The sequence below is a fragment of the Ursus americanus genome, chromosome 36 (assembly GCF_024610735.1).
Source record: "Ursus americanus isolate L20-20 chromosome 36, mUrsAme1.1.p, whole genome shotgun sequence".
NCBI classification, from domain to species: domain Eukaryota; kingdom Metazoa; phylum Chordata; class Mammalia; order Carnivora; family Ursidae; genus Ursus; species Ursus americanus.
The window spans coordinates 1,698,702-1,718,710 of NC_142162.1; the positions used below are offsets into that span (position 1 = coordinate 1,698,702).

General features: G+C 39.6%; 1 protein-coding gene across 1 annotated transcript; it reads left to right on the top strand.

Moving 5' to 3' along the window:
• Window positions 1-2,074: 2,074 nt before the first annotated feature.
• On the top strand, window positions 2,075-20,009 carry BLOC1S6 (biogenesis of lysosomal organelles complex 1 subunit 6). Its single transcript, XM_045812266.2, has 5 exons — window positions 2,075-2,620; window positions 7,438-7,579; window positions 14,604-14,691; window positions 16,720-16,806; window positions 17,217-20,009. Exons 1-5 carry the CDS (start codon window positions 2,539-2,541, stop codon window positions 17,334-17,336), a joined length of 519 nt encoding a protein of 172 aa, XP_045668222.1. The 5' UTR covers window positions 2,075-2,538; the 3' UTR covers window positions 17,337-20,009.

Genomic DNA, 20,009 nt, shown 5'->3' on the forward strand with positions numbered 1-20,009 from the left:
GCATTACTTCCAGATTAACCAGGAGAAGAGGACGAAAATGAGGATTAAGACTCATTTATTTGGAATATTTTGTACGAGTTCTTGAATAAAACTTGGGAACCAAAAAAGAGAGAGAGAAAGAGGACGGCCCCTACCAATGGGGAAATGAAAGGTATTTTGAGAGACCTATATGACTCAATGAACTGTGTTTTCTTCTTCAGCATCAAATTCCAGCCTTGTGTTTTGAGCTCTCTGTCACATGCAGTGTTAGGTGCACAGGACCTGCATACTGGAGAGTGGAACACAGTGGATCTTCAACAAGCACTTGATGGATTGAGCTGAAATCTGCAAGGGAAAGAAGGAAAAGGAGAAAGAGAAAAGCAAGATGGGTCTGGCAGAAAATCCTCCTTTTCTCTTTAGCTGATGCATTTTTTGTTACATTAAAGTAAAATGCTGAAAAAGAACATTCATCAAAATTTCTAACATGAATCTTTCCTGAAAGTAAAATAGAAGAGAGGACAAGATGATAAATGATAAAAATAGGCAGGGTGTGACAGTTTAATTTCATCCTATTAAATTCAAATAACCAGTCTTTCAAAATCCAAGTAATATGCTTAATACTGCGCTAAGAGATAAAGAGGTTACAGAAGACCCATAGGGACACAGGTCTCTTTTAAAGGACCTTAGTATCTAGTTGGGTTAATATTAATAATCAACTAGGGTTACCAGGCAGCTTATTGCCATCTGGTGTGATTCAGACTTTGGAGATTATAGGTGTTTGGAATTTGGCTCTGGAGAATCAATACTTCATTCATTCAGCACACATTTATTGAAAACCCATTATGGTTCTCTCTGAATAAGACTTTCTGTTTGGAGTTTAAAATGAAATCAAAGGCAATAACTCACATAAGAATGGATTAAGTGCTAAATAGCAGGATGCTTTGTAGTTGAGAAAAGGTTATTACTATAATTTCTGAAAGTTGAAAGGGGAGGTGGGATTATGAATTATTTTAAAGGTATTATTTAGACCAAGCCTTGAAAGAAGAGTAGGACTTTGAAAAGAATAGAATATTCCAGGCTGAAGCATGAGCAAGAACACTGAAGACATCAAAGGACATAGTTTTAGTCATATGTTGGGAAGGAACAAAGGATGTTTGAAGGGTAGTGCATTACTTTATTGCCATGGTAACAAATTACCACAAACTTAAAACAACAGAAATTAATTTTCTTATAGTTCTGTAAGTCAGAAGTCTAATACAGGTTTCGCTGGGATAAAATTAAGGTGTCAGCAGGGCTGAGTTCCATTCTAGAGGCTCTAGGGGTGAACCCACTTGTCTTTTCCAGCTTCTAGAGGTTACCACAAACCTGGCCAGTGTTCTTGTCCTCTATTTTCAGAGCCTTTCTAATCATTCTTCAGTCACATCTCTTTCTGCCTCCCTCTTTGTTTTGAAGACCCTTGTGATTGCATTTGGCCCATTTAGTAATCCAGAATAATCTGTTTTAGAGTCAAACAATTGCAACCTTTAACTACTCTTTGTGGGTAAAATTTAACAAGACCGTGGACATCTTGGGGGGGGCGGGGCGGAAATGGCATTATTCTGCTTAGCACAGGTAGTAAGGAGTTAATCTTGAGACGAAAGGAGGCCAAAAGGGTGTGTATGCACTGATAAGGGCAATGGGGAGCAGGTGCCTGTTTCTGAGGCTCGACATAAATCCACATTTTTAAACAATTTTGGCTGCCCCACAAAACAATGAACGAGCAATTTTGAGGTTTAACATCAGAAAGCGATTACTACACTCAAGGTGAGAAGGTCTAAGGCAGGGAGGGAACAGCTTATCTTTTTATTTGGCCTGAGGCTGCCTCTACCCATTTCTAAGTTTTGCATTAAAACCATGGCATCATCCCGCAGGATCTCTGCAAGGGCAGTTTCCGGTAATTTGCCTGAATTTGCCCAGTACATACTGCAACCCAGGCCTTAAAATCATTCACCTACAATCAACGAGCGGAGACCAGAATGCTGGCAAATCCCCAATTACCAAGGCTGAAGCTCAGAGAGCCACACACTTATTTTTTAAAAATGGTCCAAACCGCAGGAAAACCACGCAGTCCTTGTTCTTAAGGTGTTTCCTTAACACGGACAATAAACTGCAAAGCTGTGCCTGGCTTCGGGGAACAAAGCCTGACTGCACAATCACGTTCAACCCTAAAGCTCCTTCCACATTCTCGGTCCACCAAGGAGCGCGCTCTTCTCCACTCCCCGCCCCGACAACCGGTCGCAAGAACACGATCCCTCTACAGCGGACTCTACTGACACCGCGCCCTCCACCCGACTACAACGTCAGCGCGGAGACACCGGAGAGCATGGCGAATAACGGTCCGGAAAGTGGAGGTGGAGGCAAGAAAAGGGGGCAAATTCGCGGTCACACCGTCTTCCGCTTTCGTCATTTCCGGGTGCGACCGCCGCTTCTGTCCGGCTGGGCGCTGGACGCCTTGGGTCTCCTCTTACGGCATCTGACCGTCTGCACAACTGCCCCTTCCCTGTTCCCAGCGGGAAGGACATGAGTGTTCCTGGGCCGACGTCCCCGGACGGGGTCCTGGCAGGGCCACCCCACGGCCTGGGGGCCAGGGAGCCGGCGCCGGGTACGTACAATGGGGCGGGGCGGGTGGCCGGTTCCCGAGAGGGTGGGTCTCCGGGACTACCCGGCGGGAGAGAGCTGCTTGTTTCGCAGGTTCTGGCCCCAGCGCGGAAGTGGGGCATCGTGTCGGCCCCAGTGCCAAGCTGCATGAGTGGGAAACGAAGTCTGGAGGGGAAGAGGTGTTTGGGGGGCGGTTGATGGTGAGGTCATTCTGCGTTTGGGTGGTGACTCCAGCACATTGTTGGCTATTTGTTATACGTTAGTGGTTGAGGATGAATTTGTCAGAAAGATGATCGGTTTGTCATTCAGAGAAGTGATACATCCAAGTATGATTGACCACACACTCATGACATTCGTCTCGCAGCTTTCTCAACCTGAGTTCCAGGAGAGATTTAAGCCCTAATACCCTAAGGCATCCATTGAATGTAATAAGTTGACCTGCCAGGCATCCTGAATGGTACTATTTATGTACCATCCTTAGGAGAATTGAGAAAATAGTGAGTCAAAACAGTTCCTGTTCAGAGGAGGAACCCCAGATGAGGAAGGCCGCAAGGCTTTAGATGTGTTTCTTTTACCTCCGGTTCTAGGAAATAGGGGCTACTCAAAAATAGTGCTTTCAGCCCTTTCTTGTTCATGCTCTTCCTCAGTGATCGCCCCCTCTTTACACTTTCATAAGCTGCTTCTATTAATACGACTTCCTTGTATATATGTGCAGCTTGGGTCCCTCTCTGCTTGGCTCTCCATCTGCTTGCTGGATACTTTGCCATGGTTGTTTTGCTTTAACCTCGCATACAGCGTGTGCGTAAATAAAAGATGTCTGATTCTGTTAATGGTGCCAAGTCACTCTCAGTTCAAACTTTGATGTTACTCTTGACTTTCCTCTCACTTGCCTCCTACCTCTATTTAGTTTAGGGTTTTACTATGCAACTTCCATCTCCTCTCTGTAGTTTCACTCTCAAGGACAGTTGTAAGGCTATCCACCTCCAGTCTCTTACTCTTCCACTGCACCTGTCCCACTGTTGTCATATCACTGCCCCAAGATAAAACTCCAGTCATGTCATTTTCTTGCTTGGAAACCTTAAAATGGCTCCTTACTACTTTTTAACCAAAGGGCCCAACCCTTTAACTTGACACTCAGGGGTCCTCATGGGACGGCCACAGGGTCTTATAAGCTCACTATTGCATTTGTCGTATGTTCTAGACACCGCAAACTACCATCTCTTTCCAGAGCAATCCCATATTCCCACTTTTCCTTAGGTTGCCTTTTTTTTTTTTTTTAAACGCCATATGGTATTCCTTCCACTCCTTTAGAATTCTTACCCATTTGGAACTAGTGGCCTTCAAGGATTGTTGGTAGGAGTATAAATTGGTGCCCTATCTTAGGAAGGCAGTTTTGCAATGTCTGTTTAAGAAATGCATAAACCCCTTGTCACATCATTCTGTTCCTAAGAATTTATCCTATAGAAACATTGACATGGATATGCAAAGACAAGCAAGGAAACTCATGGCAACATTGTTTGAAATGAAACAGAAGTGAAAATAACCTAAATGCATATCCTTCTTAGGTATCTTAGTCAACATGGGCTGCTACAACAAAGTACCATAGGTTGGGTGGCTTAAACAACAATTTATTCCTTGAAGTTCTGGAGTTTTAGAAAGTCCAGGATCAATGTGCTGGCCAGTCAGGTTCCTGGTAAGAGCCTTCTTCTGATCTTGCAGACGGCTGCCTTCTCATGGTGTCCTCACATAGTGGAGGGAGAGAATTCTGGTTTCTCTATCTTTTAAGGATAATAACCCCTTCATGGGGCGCCACCTTCATGACCTCTTCTAAACCTAATTACTTTCCAAAGTCTCCACCTCCAAATACCTTTATGTTGGAGGTTGGGGCTTAAACAAAATAATTTTGTGAGGGGAGACACAAACCTTGAGTCCATAACAGAGAACTGGTAAACAAAATATGGTAGAATTCTATTCCATTAGAAAGAACGTAGTAGACGCATAATATGGATATGGAAGATACCTGAGATGTATATTTAAGAGAAGAACAATATTTGTAGTATTTCATTTATGATTAAAACAGGTGGTTTTTTTTGTGTGTGTGTTTTTTAAGATTTTATTTAGTTGTTTGACAGAGAGCAGGAGAGCACAGGCAGGGGGAGCTGCAGAGGGAGAGGGAGAAGCAGGCTCCTTGCTGAGCAGGGAGCGGGATGTGGGGCTTGATCCCAGGACTCTGGGATCGTGACCCAAGCCAAAGCCAGTTGCCTAACCACTGAGCCTTAAAACAGGGTTCATGCATGGATATGCAGAGACAGTTTTTTTGAGGGTTATGTATGAAACCACAGAGTGACTGGAGTAAGGGAGTGAGAAAGAATATATTTTTTAAGATTTTATTTTTAAGTAATCTCTACACCTAATGTGGGGCTTGAACTCATAACCCCAAGATCAAGAGTCGCATGCCCTACTGACTGAGCCAGCCAGGCGCCCCAATAAAGAGTATTTTTACTTTTCAGCTTATACTTCCCTCTTTTGTATTTCAAGTTTTTACAATGAGTAATACTTAAAAAGAAAATTCTATCCATTCTGCAGGCTTAAGCTCCAGTTCCCACAGTTCTTTAGAAGTTGTTTCTAGACTTCCCTGATGAACATGATCTTTCTCTCCTCTGAATTCCCATAACAGTTTCCTTTTCTCTAATGGCACTTCTCATATATTGTGATTCCCTGTATTGAGCCCTTTCAGGGAAGGGGACTTGCTTAGTTTATTCTTGTAACCTTGGAAACTAGTACACTAGTGCTAGTACTAATACAAGTGTGTAGCTAATGTTTCTTGTATGAGTAGGGTAAGGACCCTGTCTTTTTCTTTAATCTCCCACAGTAAAGTACCTTGAACTTAGTAACTTGATGTATTTAGAAACGTAAGTTAGACTCTTCCATAGTTAACCAGAAGATTGGAGTAGAGTGGGGGAGGTCTGTGAGTTAAAATGTTTACATAGGGGTGCCTGGGTGGCTCAGTCGGTTAAGCCTCTAACGTTCAGCTCGGGTCATGATCTCAGGGTCCTGAGATCGAGCCCCAGGTGGAGCTCCCTGCTCAGCTGGGAACCTGCTTCTCTCTCTCCCTCTAACCCCCCCTCATGCTCTCTCTCAAATAAATAAATAAAATATTTAAAAAAATGTTTAATGTAAGGGAAGTGTATTAGTTGTTATTCCTTAAAGTTGATAAATCCTTATTTGGGTGTTTCTGTTGTTTATCTGTAATACTTGTTTTCCGTATTTCCTTAAAGAGAGTTGCCGTTGTTTGCACTGTTACTGTAATCAAGCCTTAAGCAATGGCGTTAATTTTCAGATATACTTCAGTCACTACCCATCTGATGGCGCATCAATGGCAATATCTGTAAAACTCTTACTTTTTCCCATTTTATATATATATATATATATTTTTTTTTTTTTTTTAAGATTTATTTATTTGAGAGAGAGAGAGAGTGTGTGCGCACGGTGGGGAAGGGCAGAGGAAGAGGGAGAGAAAGAATCCCAAGTGACTCTGAGCTGACCAGAGCCCAGCATAGGGCTTGATCCCAAGACCCTGAGACCATGACCTGAGCCAACTGCCCAACCAGCTTTGCAACCCAGGCGCCCCTTTCCCGTTAGATTTTTATTTCACTTGAGGACTGCTTCAGTTTCTAGTTAGTTCTAGTCCTGTTTGAATATTGCCTTGCTACTTGGAGAATTCCAAAGTTTGTTCATATATGTCTCAGAATCAAAATAAAATAAAAACCATACTATTTTTTTTTTGATCTATAAAAACTTACTTTGAATATGACAACATGGTTTTTCTCAGTCTTGCCAAAATTTAAATCTGTGGTAAAAACTATTCTTGGAAATGAGCTATAAGAAGTGTGCCATAATAAATATATTTTATATAATGATCTAATTTGATGTTACCGATTATTACCAGATTATGATTAAATGGAGCTGTTTCAGAGTTTAATATATAAAAATGCTTTTAGAGTACAATTTTAGTAATGTGACCATCTCACTTTTTTTTTCTCATTTTAAACCAATAATTCTAAAATCTTAAACCATTCATCGAACCCTGGTTAGAAATGGTTTTATACTTTTCTTGGTAGGAGTGGTGATTGATGGGTATTCATTTTATATGTTTTTGAATGGCTGACACAGCGCTTACACTGTTATTCAAAGGAAAGTATGAAATATAGTTCCTGGCATCACGTCAAGATTTACATGCAATTATACACTGTTTTCTATGGTAAATTAAGGTGCTGAGTCTCAAGAGAAATCCTTTGAAAATCTTTCTCCTTCTAACAAATGATAAAATGACCTTCCTTTTACATGTAAATAATATGTCAAGCTATATGCAAAGTAAATGTTGACCCACGTTTTTCCTTACATTCAATTGAAAAAAAATTTTTTTAGGCATTGCATTTCTGCATGCTTTTGAAAAGAATTGATTGCTTTCATTCAGTGACTTTCCCACTTTTAGGCCTCAGACTCTTAATAATCCATTGAAAACTGTAAATCTTCTGCCCTGGAAAATACGTAAACATACCGAATGTGTTTTGCATGTGTTAATGTTCTTTTAATCCAGACTTTTCCTTATTTTAATAGCTTAAAAACATTTTTTGAGTGCTCATATCCTGTTTTTTAGAGGATACTCAGAAGGTAAAGCTAAACAAAGCAAAGGAAGGATGCCTGTAGTATCCTGTGCGTGTGCTCTGAACCCCACTGCCAGCCCCCTGCCTCCCCACTACTCTCTTACCCCCATGTCCATTTACACGACTCCTACATTTGATTTTTTCTTGGGGACAGGTTTAAGTGATGCTTCTCCAGATGAAGGGTTACTGGAGGACCTGACTGTAGAGGACAAAGCTGTGGAGCAGCTGGCAGAAGGACTGCTCTCTCACTACCTGCCAGATCTGCAGAGATCAAAACAAGCTCTTCAGGAACTCACGTGAGCTAGCAAAAACCTTCCATGCGCTCATTTCCCCTTTGGCGTAGTCATAACTAGCTGTATAGCCGTATACGTGTATATCAACTGTATTAAGGTCTAACATTTAGTAACATTTAATACAGTTGACTATTTCTGTCTTTAGTGGTAGCAGTTGGGAGTGAAGGAGTACTTAGTAATCTAAATGTAAAAAATGAGAGGCACCCAGCTGGCTCAGTCCCAGAAACAGGAGCATGTGACTCTGGACCTTGGGGTCCTGAGTTCAAGCCCCAAACTGGGCATAGAGATTACTTTAATGAATAAAACTTTAAATGTGAAAAGTGAAATGAATACTACTCCTAGAGTGTTTGGTCTTTTATAAGAGGTACCCCTAAATCTGATCTGGACTATTTGATTAGTTTTGGTGTTCTACCATTATTTTATGAAAATATTGCCTGCGGGGAGTGTTGCAGGATGGGTACACTCCCGTTTCAGAGTAGTATTGCAAAATTGCCTCCATATAAGCCACACTTGTTTTCAGTTGCTGGTTCACATGAGTTGCCAAATATCTTTAAGTATCTTTTTTTGAGAGGACCCATTTCATTTCTAGTAGATAGGTCTACTTAACTAAAGGATTGGAGGATACACCAAGAGAAGAACAGGATTTCGTGAAGTAGGATCAGCATGCAAGATATATACTAACTTTATCAGCTCCCATCCAGAAAAGCAGACTGAACTTCTACTTCCTTTTGGGTAGGACCAAGCTGGCCTGTCATTTCTTTTCATGGTCATCAGCTATGATCCGGCTATGAGCTGCCTTAAAAGCCTGTTTTAGGGCAAAAGGAGAGGAGCAATCAACCACTATGTCCATTTTGTACATATTAGTAAGGAATGTTAGAATCCTTGGACCTGAAGATGATAAATGAGTGTGAAAGCGGTACTGTGTGCTACTCTGTGGCACACGCCTGGAGTTAGGGAGGTGGGAGCACTCCTGGTTTTCTGCTTCCAATGACATTTTTTATCCCTAGTGCGTGGTATTCCTTGTATTTTAAAGCCAGTCAATTCTTGTGGCCAAAAGGTCATAAAAATTTTGTAGGGGAGTTTGGATGAAGTATGTCAGACCGAAGGAAGATAAGAAACTCTGCAAGCAAAGCATATCTGGATAGCAGTTTGCTTACAGGGAGCTGGGAAGCACTGTTTAATTGCAGAGTTTAATTGATGACATTGGCTAAAATTTAGTGTTTTTAAATGATCCCACTTATCTTCCAAGGCACCTAAATGACAACAGTGACAACGATGATGATGATGATAATGATAGTAAACTCAGCTGCTATTTATTACTATATAGACTACTTGCCTGGCACCTTATATACTGTATCTCGATCCCGACACCTTATGAAGTATTAATGTTATTCCTGTTTGTAGTTGAGACAACCGAGGTCCAGAAAGGTTAAGTAAATTGAAAAAGATTACACAGGGAGTGGTTAGTGGTAGAATTAATAATTAAATACGACAAGTAAGCAGTTATTACATCTCTGTAGTATTAAGGAAAGATAAGCAAACTTCAGAGAAAGGAAAAAGAGAAATGTTTCCCAGTAGCTGCCTTTTTCATCCCTCTCTCCACAAATCCCACTGCTGATAAAGATTTAGGGGAAAGAGTACTGGACTCTGAGGCACCTGGGATCCAGTCCTGGCTGTGTTATCAAACAGTTTAATTTTCATTAAGCCACTTTACATTATAGAACCAGGCCTACAGAGGTGAAGGAGAAGGTAGTGGTAGAGACAAGTCAAGTTTACTTGGTAGCTAACAATGGGTAGGGAAGACCGAGAACAAAACTCGACTTTATATATAAGAAAGGTTATGAATATTCTTGTACATGTGTTCATCATTTTAAGAACATTGGAAAGAAAGAAAAAAGAGGTTCTGGGATCTAGGTCCTAAAAGTCTCTAGCAAGGTACTTGTAAGTAGGCTTAGTGGGGTTCCCTTTGAGATAATTCATGCTTGGACCTTCCAAGGAAATAGTTTTTTTTTCCTCAGAGGATCTTTCCCCAGATATTGCATCAAGGCTTCCTCATCACTCCCAGCATAAGTGTCACAGATTATACAAAACTTTAAGGGAAAGGAAAGCCAGTCATTTCTGCCTGATATTGTAGCTAAATATTCTGTGGAATCTTTTTCTAGAGTGTCTAGACTTATGGATCACGTTTTATTATAAAGGATACACATCAGGACCAGCCAAATGAAGGGACACATAGGGGCAGGGTTTGGAGAGAACACAAAGGGGGATGGGAGGAAGGCGGAGGGGCAGGCAGAGGGAAGGGGAGAAGCAGGTTCCCTGCTGAGCAGGGAGCCCCATGCGGGGCTTGATCCCAGGATCCTGGGATCATGACCTGAGCCAAAGGCAGATGCCTAACAGCCTGAACCACCCAGGCGCCCCTCTTCTAGTGAAATTAGGACTCGTTACCCTTCTGGCACATTGATGTGTTTACCAACCAGGAAGCTCTACTGAGCTTCAGTGCTTAAAGTTTTTATTGGGGCTCCATTCTGTAAGCACAATTGATTGGATCATTGGGCATGTAATTGAACTCACTGTCCAGCACCCTCCCCCCACTTCCCTTCTGTGGAGAAAAGAGTGATATCAGTCATGGTATCATATGGACTGATATCACATGGTTCAGAGCCCCAACCCTGTAACCACATGATTGATCTTTCTCACATGACCAGCCCCTATCACCTCATTAGCATAAACTCTGGCGTGCTCCAAGAGGGGTTTGTGAAAAATGAAGCTACTCCTATCATTTGGGAAATTCCAAGCGTCTTAGAATAGACATGCCAGGAACCTTGGACAAAGATCAGACAAACTCATGATTATACACTAAGTACCTATTCAGATCTTTTGCCTATTTTTTTTTAAAGATTTTATTTATTTATTTGACAGAGAGAGAGAGACAGCCAGCGAGAGAGGGAACACAAGCAAGGGGAGTGGGAGAGGAAGAAGCAGGCTCCCAGCGGAGCAGGGAGCCCGATGCGGTGCTGGATCCCAGGACTCTGGGATCACGCCCTGAGCCAAAGGCAGACACTTAACGACTGAGCCACCTAGGCGCCCCGGATCTTTTGCCTAATTTTAAGTTGGGTTATTTATTTTCTTATTGCTGAGTTTTAAGTGTTCCTTGTATACTTTTGATACAAGTCCTTTATGTGTCTTGCAAGTATTTTCTCCAAGTGCGTGGTTTGTCTTTTTGTTATCTTAATAGTGCCTTTTACGGAGCAGAAGTTTTTTGTTTGTTTGTTTTTTGTTTTTGTTTTTTGGGGGGCAGAAGTTATTTATTTATTTTTTTCAAAGATTTTATTTCTTGATTTCCGACAGAAAGAGAGTGAGAGAACACATGTGCACAAGTGGGGAGGAGGGGCAGAAGGAGGAGCAGGCTCCCGGCTGAGCAGGGAGCCTGATGCTGGGCTTGACCCCAGGACCCTGGGATCATGACCTGAGTGAAGGTAGATGCTCAACCGACTGAGCCACCCAGGCATCCAAGCAGAAGTTTTTAATTTAATTTAATATTTATTTTTAGAAGTTTTTAATTTTAAAAGTCTGACTTACCAAATTTTTTTTTCATGGATCATGCTTTTGATATTTCATATAAAAATTCATCTCTAGGGGTACCTGGGTCACTCAGTGGGTTAGGCGTCTGCCTTTGGCTTGGGTCATGATCTCACAGTCCTGGGATCCAGTCCCGCATCCGGCTCCTTGCTCAGTGGGGAGCCTGCTTCTCCCTCTGCCTGCTGTTCCCCCTGCTGTGCTCTCTCTGACAAATAAATACAAATCTTAAAAAAAAAATTCATCTCTAAACCAAGGTCACCTAGATTTTCTCCTGTGTTTCCTTCTAGATTTTTAAGAGTTTTACATTATGTTTAGCTCTATGGTCCATTTTGAGTTAGTTTTTGTGAAATATAAGGTCTGTGTTTAGGTTAATTTCTTTGTACATCACTGTCCAATTGTTCCCTCACCCTTGTTGAAAAGACTATCCTTTCTGCACTGCATTGCCTGTATTCTTTTGTCAAAGAACCGTTGACTGTATTTGTGTGGGTCTATTTAAGAGCTGTCTATAGTGTTCCATTGATCAGTGTGTTCTTTCACCATTATCATGCTGTTTTGATTTCTGTAGTTTTGTAGTAAATCTTGAAATTGGATAGTGTAAGTCTTCCAACTTTGTTCTTTGTGTTGGCTATTCTAAGTCTTTGCCTTCCTGTGTGAATTTTAGAATCAGTTTGTTGATATCTACAAAATAACTTGGTGGGATTTAAACTGAGACTGCATAGAGTCCTTAGATCAAGTTGGGAGGAATTGATATCTTAACAATATTGAGTTTTTTATTTCACGTACTTGGAATATCCATTACTTAGATCTTTTTTTATTTCTTTCATTAGAGTTTTATAGTTTTTGCATATAACTCCTGTGTATATTTTGTTATCTTTATATCAAAGTATTTTATGAAGGGGGTTATTGTAAATGGTATTGATTTTTCTGATTATTCACTCCTGACTTTTATACATTAACCTGGTATGCTGAAATCTTGCTATACTCATATACTTTGTTGATTCTTTGGGATTTTCCACATAGGTGGTGTTGTCACCTGTGAACAAAGACAGTTTTATTTCTTCCTTTCCAATCTGTATACCTTTTATTCTTTTTCTTGTCTCATCACATTAGCTGGAACTTCTGGTATGGTGTTGAATAGGAATAGTGAAAGCAGACAATATTTACTTACTCCTTCTCATAAGGGGAAAGCATTTAGCTTCTCACAAGTGTGATGTTAGCTATAGGGTTTTTTTTTTTTTTAATGTTCTATATCAAGTTGAGGAAATTCCTCTCTCTTTCTAGTTTGTTTAGAGTTTTTAATCACAAAAGGGTGTTGGGCTTTATCAAATACCTTTTCTGCATCGTGTAATAGGACCAAATGATTTTTCTTCTTTACTCAATTGATGTCCTAGATTTCACTGATTGATTTTCAAATGTTGAACCAGCTTCGTGTACTTGGAATAAATCTCACTTGGTTGTGGTGTATAATTCTTTTTTTATATTGTTGGATTCATTTTGGTAGTATTTTGTGGAGGATTTTTTGCATTTTTGTGCATGAAAGATTGGTCTATAATTTTCCTTTCTTGTAATGTCTTTATCTGGTTTTGGTTTTAGCATAATGTTAAGCCTCATAGAATGAGTTAGGAGGTTCTCCCTCTGCTTCTGTTTTCTGGACACTATTACTGAGAAGTGGTATAATTCCTTCCTTAAATGTTTGGTAGACATTATGTGTGAAGCCATCTGATCCTGGTATTTTCATTTCTGGAAGGTTATTGCTTATTGATTAAATTCCTTTAACAAATATAGGCCTACATAGATTATCTGTGTCTCCTTGTGAGTTTTGGAAGTTTGTGTCTTTCAAGGAATTAGTTGTTTACATCTAAGTAATCAATTTTGTGGACAGAATTGTTGAAAATAGTCTCTTCTGATCCTTTTAATATCCATGGAATCAGTGATGATTTCTGTAAGTTATGTTAGTAATTTGTGTCTTCTCTCTTTTTTTTCCTTGTGAGTCTGGCTAGAGGTTTATCAATTTTATTGATCTTTTGAAGAACAACTTTTGGCTTCATTGATTTCTCTTTACTGTTTTCTAGTTGCAACAGTCTGTCATTGCCGTCCTGTTTATGTCGGGTCATTGACTTGCTGGGTTCTCTTCTTCTTTGTTGTATATTTCACTTTCTGTGGTCTCTACTCAGAGCTGAGCGGGCAAAGTTGTGACCTGGGGGGTATGCCAAACTCCTTGCCAAGTGGTGGAGATGTTGTAACTGCTCTTCATTCTCTTCATTGCTATTTCTTTTTTTCATCATTCTCTGTTTAGCATAGTTTTGCAAGTAAATCATGTCATATTTTGCTTTGCCTGTAGTAGTCTTTAAAATGTTTAATTCAGTGGCTCCTCAGTGTTCCTTATTCCTGTGATCCTAGCACTGGTTGATCTGGAGAGGAGTATCAGGGAAGTTGGCTTCTGTTCTTCAATAGAAGGTTTTGAATCCGAATTTTAATGAGGACCCTTAGAGGTTACCTGGTCTGACCTTCTCACTTTATAAATAAAGAAATTTAGGCCCAGAGAAATAAACTAAGTTTTCAAGATCACACAACTGGTTATTGGTGGGGAATCTTGTGTTTCCTAGTCCTGTTTTTTCATCTTAATTACTTCTTTTGATTTAGTGTCCCTTGATACTGCATTTTCCCCAACTCTAATCTAAAAAGTCATTGCTCCCCATTTCCTTTATGATAATTTTGCAGCTTTACTAGACATAAAATCAAGTGTTTTGGGCAAGATAGTATAAAAAATTTTTTGGGGGATACTATAGAGAGTTGCTTGAAATAAGAAATAATAAAATGATTTTAAATGATTTGATGATTTCAGTTATTACAGTTAGATTCAGTTATTGAAATTATTACTCATTTAGGCAAGAATAAAAGATACAGTTACCAGAATGTAGCTTTGGATTATTATTATTATTATTAATGTTATTACTATATTGTTTAAAGTAGGTTCCACGCCCGGTGTGGAGCCCAGTGCAGGGCTTAAACTCATGACCCTGAGATCGAAACCTGAGCTGAGGGGCGCCTGGGTGGCTCAGTAGTTAGGCGTCTGCCTTCGGCTCAGGGGCGTGATCCTGGAGTTCTGGGATCGAGCCCCATGGCAGGCTCTTCTGTTGGGAGCCTGCTTCTTCCTCTCCCACTCCCCCTGCTTGTGTTCCCTCTCTCGCTGGCTGTCTCTCTCTCTGTCAAATAAATAAATAAAATCTTAAAAAAAAAAAACAAAAAACCTGAGCTGAGATCGAGAGTCAGACGCTTAACCGACTGAGCCGCACAGGCGCCCCTGGAATATTATTTTGAAAAAGATTTTGTTAAACCAAATAAGCCTCAGAGAGGCAATACATTTCAACTTAATTTTTACCTTTGAAATGTGATTCCAACCCTTACAGTATGTACACTTTATTTTGGCTATGTGCTTTTGTTTCAGACAGAACCAAGTTGTATTACTAGATACACTGGAACAAGAGATTTCAAAATTTAAAGAATGTCATTCTATGCTGGATATTAATGCTTTGGTAAGTATGATTTAGTTGACACAGCGTAATGAGAACTTGGCCTAGAAATAGCTGGGTTTATCCTGTGCAGCTTTGTACTTAGGTGTATTTAGGATCTTTTCCTCTAATTTTTAACGTTTAGAATTTGTCTTTTAACAGGAAGCCTTGATTTACTTTACTAGAACTTCCATTGTCTTGAATTGTTATCTTTCAAATGTTGAACTTGTAATAGAAAATGGAACTTATTTATGAAAGTCTGGAAGAGATTTGCTCATCATAATTAGAGACTTCTAAAAGAACTAAAAGAACTAAAAGTAAGGAACTTTTGGGGTACTGTGTTTTCGCTTAAGGAAAGTGCATCTCTCCTAATGAATTACATGACTTTTTAAAGGTCAGCATTTTATTTAATTTTATGACCTCTTCATAATGCCATAGCATATTAATGCTGAAATTGATCCTTTGGGGGTCCTTTATAGATCCTTTATGTCTTTCAGTATATGTGGCAGTAGTGAATTTCACCAGAAGCTTTATACCTTTTTGATGAGAGGAACTGATACTCTATTTTAAGAAACAGGGAATTAACAAAAATAAGGAACTTGTGGCTACCTTTCTTTTCACCTCAACAGTAAGCAGTAGCTTGGTTTGCGTGATTTTGTGGACTTTCATATGTATGTCAAAAAATGGACTTTTTGTTGAACAAATGTGTCTCATTAATGTTTTCTCTTTATAATGATCAAAAACAGACTTCTGTAGCATTAGGCAGAGGCTTGGGGTAGTAAATACAAAGTCTTCCACTTAATGGTTTTCTGACTTATGAAGGAGGTGGACAAGGCTATGCTGACCTCCTTTTGTCTTCCCCACTGAATTCATATTGCAGCAGAACAAACATTTGCTGAGTCAATGAATGATAAATGAATGAACCAAGGAGATGTAATAGTGTTGCTTCAGTCTACAGGGGTCTTCCTCTTTTTTCTTCTCTCAGCCAAAGAATGGTTTGATTATCATTCAGGAACTGAAAACTGTTAAGGCCCAGAGAGAGAGGGCGGGGTGGGGGGTGGGGGAAGAGCGTCTGTAAGCTGTAGAGCTCAACAGACTTTAAGACCTCACTTGTAGATACATGTAGGTTGCTAATTTCTTTACTGACATTTCTCTCATTCTTGTTACTTGGTCTTCTCTTTCTGTTAACCTTGGCTCCTGAGAATGAGGTGCTTTTTTCCTTTGCCTCCATCTTTGGCTAAGATAGAATGTCTATACATACCATGACTTGGGAAGAAAAGTGTCCTTACAGTGGTGGTTCTGCTTGGTCTCTCTTGAGAAGCCCAAGGAACATGCCCAGATTTGTCCACAGCCCTTTCAGGATTCTCTGGCCATAGCTTGGTTTTTCCTGATGGACAGACACTTCACTGAAATTGTCCTGCGTACCCTGGCTCAGGCTCTTCCTTGTAAAGACAGTAGTGTTCTACTTTTTTCTTACATGAAATTGATAGCATTACTGGATAGTCTTAATAAAATTTTAGGATTATAGTGCATGTTTTTAAAGCAAAATGTTACCTGTACACGATATAAAAATCTACGTTTAGTAATTCCTTTTTCTCAATTTGAACTGAATCAAGTGTTTTCTTTCTTTCTTTTTTTTTTTTTAAAGATTTTATTTATTTCTTTGACAGAGATAGAGACAGCCAGCGAGAGAGGGAACACAAGCAGGGGGAGTGGCAGAGGAAGAAGCAGGCTCATAGCGGGGGAGCCTGATGTGGGGCTCGATCCCAGAGCGCCGGGATCACGCCCTGAGCCGAAGGCAGACGCTTAACCGCTGTGCCACCCAGGCGCCCCTGAATCAAGTGTTTTCAAATGCCTATTAATGGGTTAAATGAAATTTGAATATTGGCATTAAAATGTGGAGATAATTAAGGCCTTAAAAGATGTGACCAGTTGAGGCAGAATGAACTGTAATTTACAACTCATCCATTTTACTATTTCAGTCTGTTCCCCTCCCTTTTTTAAATTTCAGCTTATTTTAACTTCACTTTTCATTTACTGTTCCATGTTTAGTTCACTGAAGCTAAACACTATCATGCCAAGTTGGTGAATATAAGAAAAGAGATGTTGATGCTTCATGAAAAGACGTCGAAGTTAAAAGTGAGTCGAAAATTCTTTCACATTCTTTACAGAAGTGGAGGTTTAATTGTTTTTTTTTCAGTATTCATTTTCTGACTTCTTAGATATCTGTATTCAATAACATACTTAATTCATGGCTCACTGTTTTCTCTTAAAATGCATACTACTCTGGGCTTTTCTACCAATAGCTGGGCTAAGGAGCTCGTGTTTTCATTGTCTCTGCTGTTCTCATTCAATAAGAGTTGGGAGTAAGACATTAAACATTTTTTATATTAAGGGGGACCTTAAATTACCCAGAGCAAATTTAAAAGTTAAATATGAAATTTATTAATGCCTGTGGCTTAGCACAAGTCAGAGCACTGCTACTTTGAAATGAAGCCACAACTGATAAGCCTTGATTGTTCTCTTGGTTTTCAATTTTTTTGACACAGAAAAGAGCACTTAAACTACAGCAGAAGAGGCAGAAAGAAGAGTTGGAAAGGGAGCAGCAACGTGAGAAGGAATTTGAGAGAGAAAAGCAGTTAACTGCCAGACCAGCTAAGAGGACATGAGAAGCCCAGTGTGTGTGTGTGTGTGTGTGTGTGTGTGTGTGTGTGTGTGTGTGTTCGCCCTTCCCTGCCTGTGTGGCCGGCATCCAGGGTGGCCTCCGTGTAGGCTGGAGTGAAGGTAGTGCCTTACGCCACTGTCTCACGTCTTGCAGTCCTTTCCCAGGTCTGCTATCTCTGTATCTTCATTTCTGCGTCCAAGAAGCTTTCCCCCTCAGGTCGGAGACATAATATCAACTCGGTTTGAGTATTTGTATGTAATTTTCCAACCTTTGTTCTGCATAATTTTCAAATTCATTATTTTGTCCTTGAATGATTTATAAACTGGAAAATGGTCTATACTCTAAGTGATTAAAAACTAGGATGAGTTTTGTAGCCTCTCGGTAAGCAAGATGGATTTAAAAGATTCAGTTTCTTATTTATGGGATGACTTGCCTTTCTGGCAACACAGTGCTGGTTTTTGGTAATTGCCTTTTCATTGCTTGGTTAAGAAATAATGCTAACTGTTGAATCAAGGTATGCCATCGGAAAAGGGGTGGTACAAGCCTTTGTGAAGAGCACGATGGAGACGTGTACACAGGAAGTAGCATCTTGGACATGGGACAGGTGGGCAAGATTCCAGATAGATCCTGCCGAGCATCTCCTCTGCTTCCTGATGTTGCTCTTTCGTTCTCGTGTATTCTCTGTGCTGAAAGTAGATGATCCCTACTCCTAACGTTTGGCAGGGGTGATAGAGCTGTCACGTGCTCAAGTACGCTTCAATATTTATAATACTAAGAGTTGTCACACACTGAGATCCAGTTGCCAAATTGATAAAAGTCCTCCAAATGGAAGGTCTGATTGCTAGCTCTGTCTATCCTCTGATTTTGTGTGTGGCCTTACATGTGGTTACTTTTCCTGTGCTTTTAAAAAAATTCGTAAACTAGAATGATATCTATACCAACTACCCATTTTATAGATAATGATAAGAATGGAGGAAAATTAGCAAATAGCTTCTTCACAAAAGGGGCAGCATGATACCTTTAGTGTTTTTTAGATTGTTCCCCTCGGTATTTTCAGTAGGAACTTATGCAAGGGAATTATTACATGAAGTTTCATTTTTTAAGATTGAGAGTATATTATTCATCGTTTTAGTATTATTTAATATCCAGCTGGTCTTCAATCTCTATTACATAGAGACTGCACAGAACCTATAAAGGTATATGCTTAGAATTGTGTATCTTTTGTAGTCTACATTACATTTTTGGTGAGCTGGAATCACTACCTCTGATCTCATATCAGGCTAATTAACCATGGAGGGAGCATTAGATTTCAACTGACTGCTAAGAACTGGTCTGTTTAAAGGTTTAGACAATTTATTGGAAAGTCGGTCCCTTTAATGAATGCATTATGATCTCACAGTTTACTTGACTTTACCTGATATTTTAAAAATATAAATATATTTTCCCTTAAAGGGCTACATTTGCCCTCAAACACTAGCTAAAACTTGCCTAGGGCAGGATTCAGTAGCACTTGCAGGACAATGTCACCTAAATTGCCGAATGTACTCATTTGTAAAGGTTGTGCATTGTTTTTCAGAGTGGTTTATGGGCCAGCTGCAGTGATTATTTAAAATGCTGGTTCCTAGACACCACTCTCAATCTAACTGAAGCAAATCTATTTATTTGTTTGTTTTGTCTGTTTTTGTTTTTGTTTTTTTCCCCCAAGTGATTCCTGATGTACCTTAAAAGTTGAGACCCACTGGCCTAGTGGTCTAGGTCAGAGGTTCACACTAGGCTGCATGCCGTTATCACCTGGGAACTTAAAACAGAACAAAACAGACATTCTGGAAGATTCTTACTCATTAGTTCTGAGGAAGGGCCTATGCAAATTTTAAGAGCTCCCTCTATAATTCTAATACAGGGTACTACCGATCTAGACTGTCTAGGGATTTATATTTATAAGGAATGAAATAGTTTAAAAGCTACCCAGTAACTCTTGGGATTAATCTTATGAAATAAATTCTGAACTGCTGCTGTTGATATAAAGTCAGATTTAAGACTGAAATAGATAGCAGGCAGGAAATGGATCTAGAATTCTGGTTAATTAGTTGAACTTCTGTGGTCTGTATTAAAATAAATCATGTTTATTGAGTGAGTGGCAAGGCACATACACTTTTAGAATTGTATTTAAGTTGTGAAGATTTTTTAAAGCGTCAAGAATATATATTAGCAACCACTATTTTTAGGTCAGTTGTAAATCAGAAGTACGTTACATTGGTAATTACAATCTAAAACTTTAGCTGAATTTCAGTAGTATAGAAACGTATCTTACTGACCAAACCTAAGTGGAATCCTTATATTAGTCTTGAAATGTTTTTGCACAATATGATGAATTGGTACTTGGTTTGAAAATAATTACCTTTGGTTTTTGGTGGAAGAAAATTGCCTTTGTTTTGAATTATATCACGTATGTGTTGAACTAAAATGATGACAGTTAATTTTGTATTTACTTTGCAGTAGGTATTATGTAAATATGCAGACATTGAATGTAATATGGATTGTGTCTGCAGTGAGTTTTGGGGTGGATACAGTTCATAAATATGCCAATTATACACCCTTGTAGATTGTCTGATTTTGAGCTTGTGCAATGTGGACTACTTTTTACACATTTAATAAAAAAAAGAAGGTCTCTGAATTA

Excerpts from the sequence above, each read along its gene's own strand:
- BLOC1S6 (XM_045812266.2), top strand. The coding sequence starts at position 2,539 with ATGAGTGTTCCTGGGCCGACGTCCCCGGACGGGGTCCTGGCAGGGCCA. Across the intron at positions 2,621-7,437 it reads GGCCAGGGAGCCGGCGCCGG|GTTTAAGTGATGCTTCTCCA; the intron begins GTACGTACAATG and ends TCTTGGGGACAG. Across the intron at positions 7,580-14,603 it reads CAAGCTCTTCAGGAACTCAC|ACAGAACCAAGTTGTATTAC; the intron begins GTGAGCTAGCAA and ends CTTTTGTTTCAG.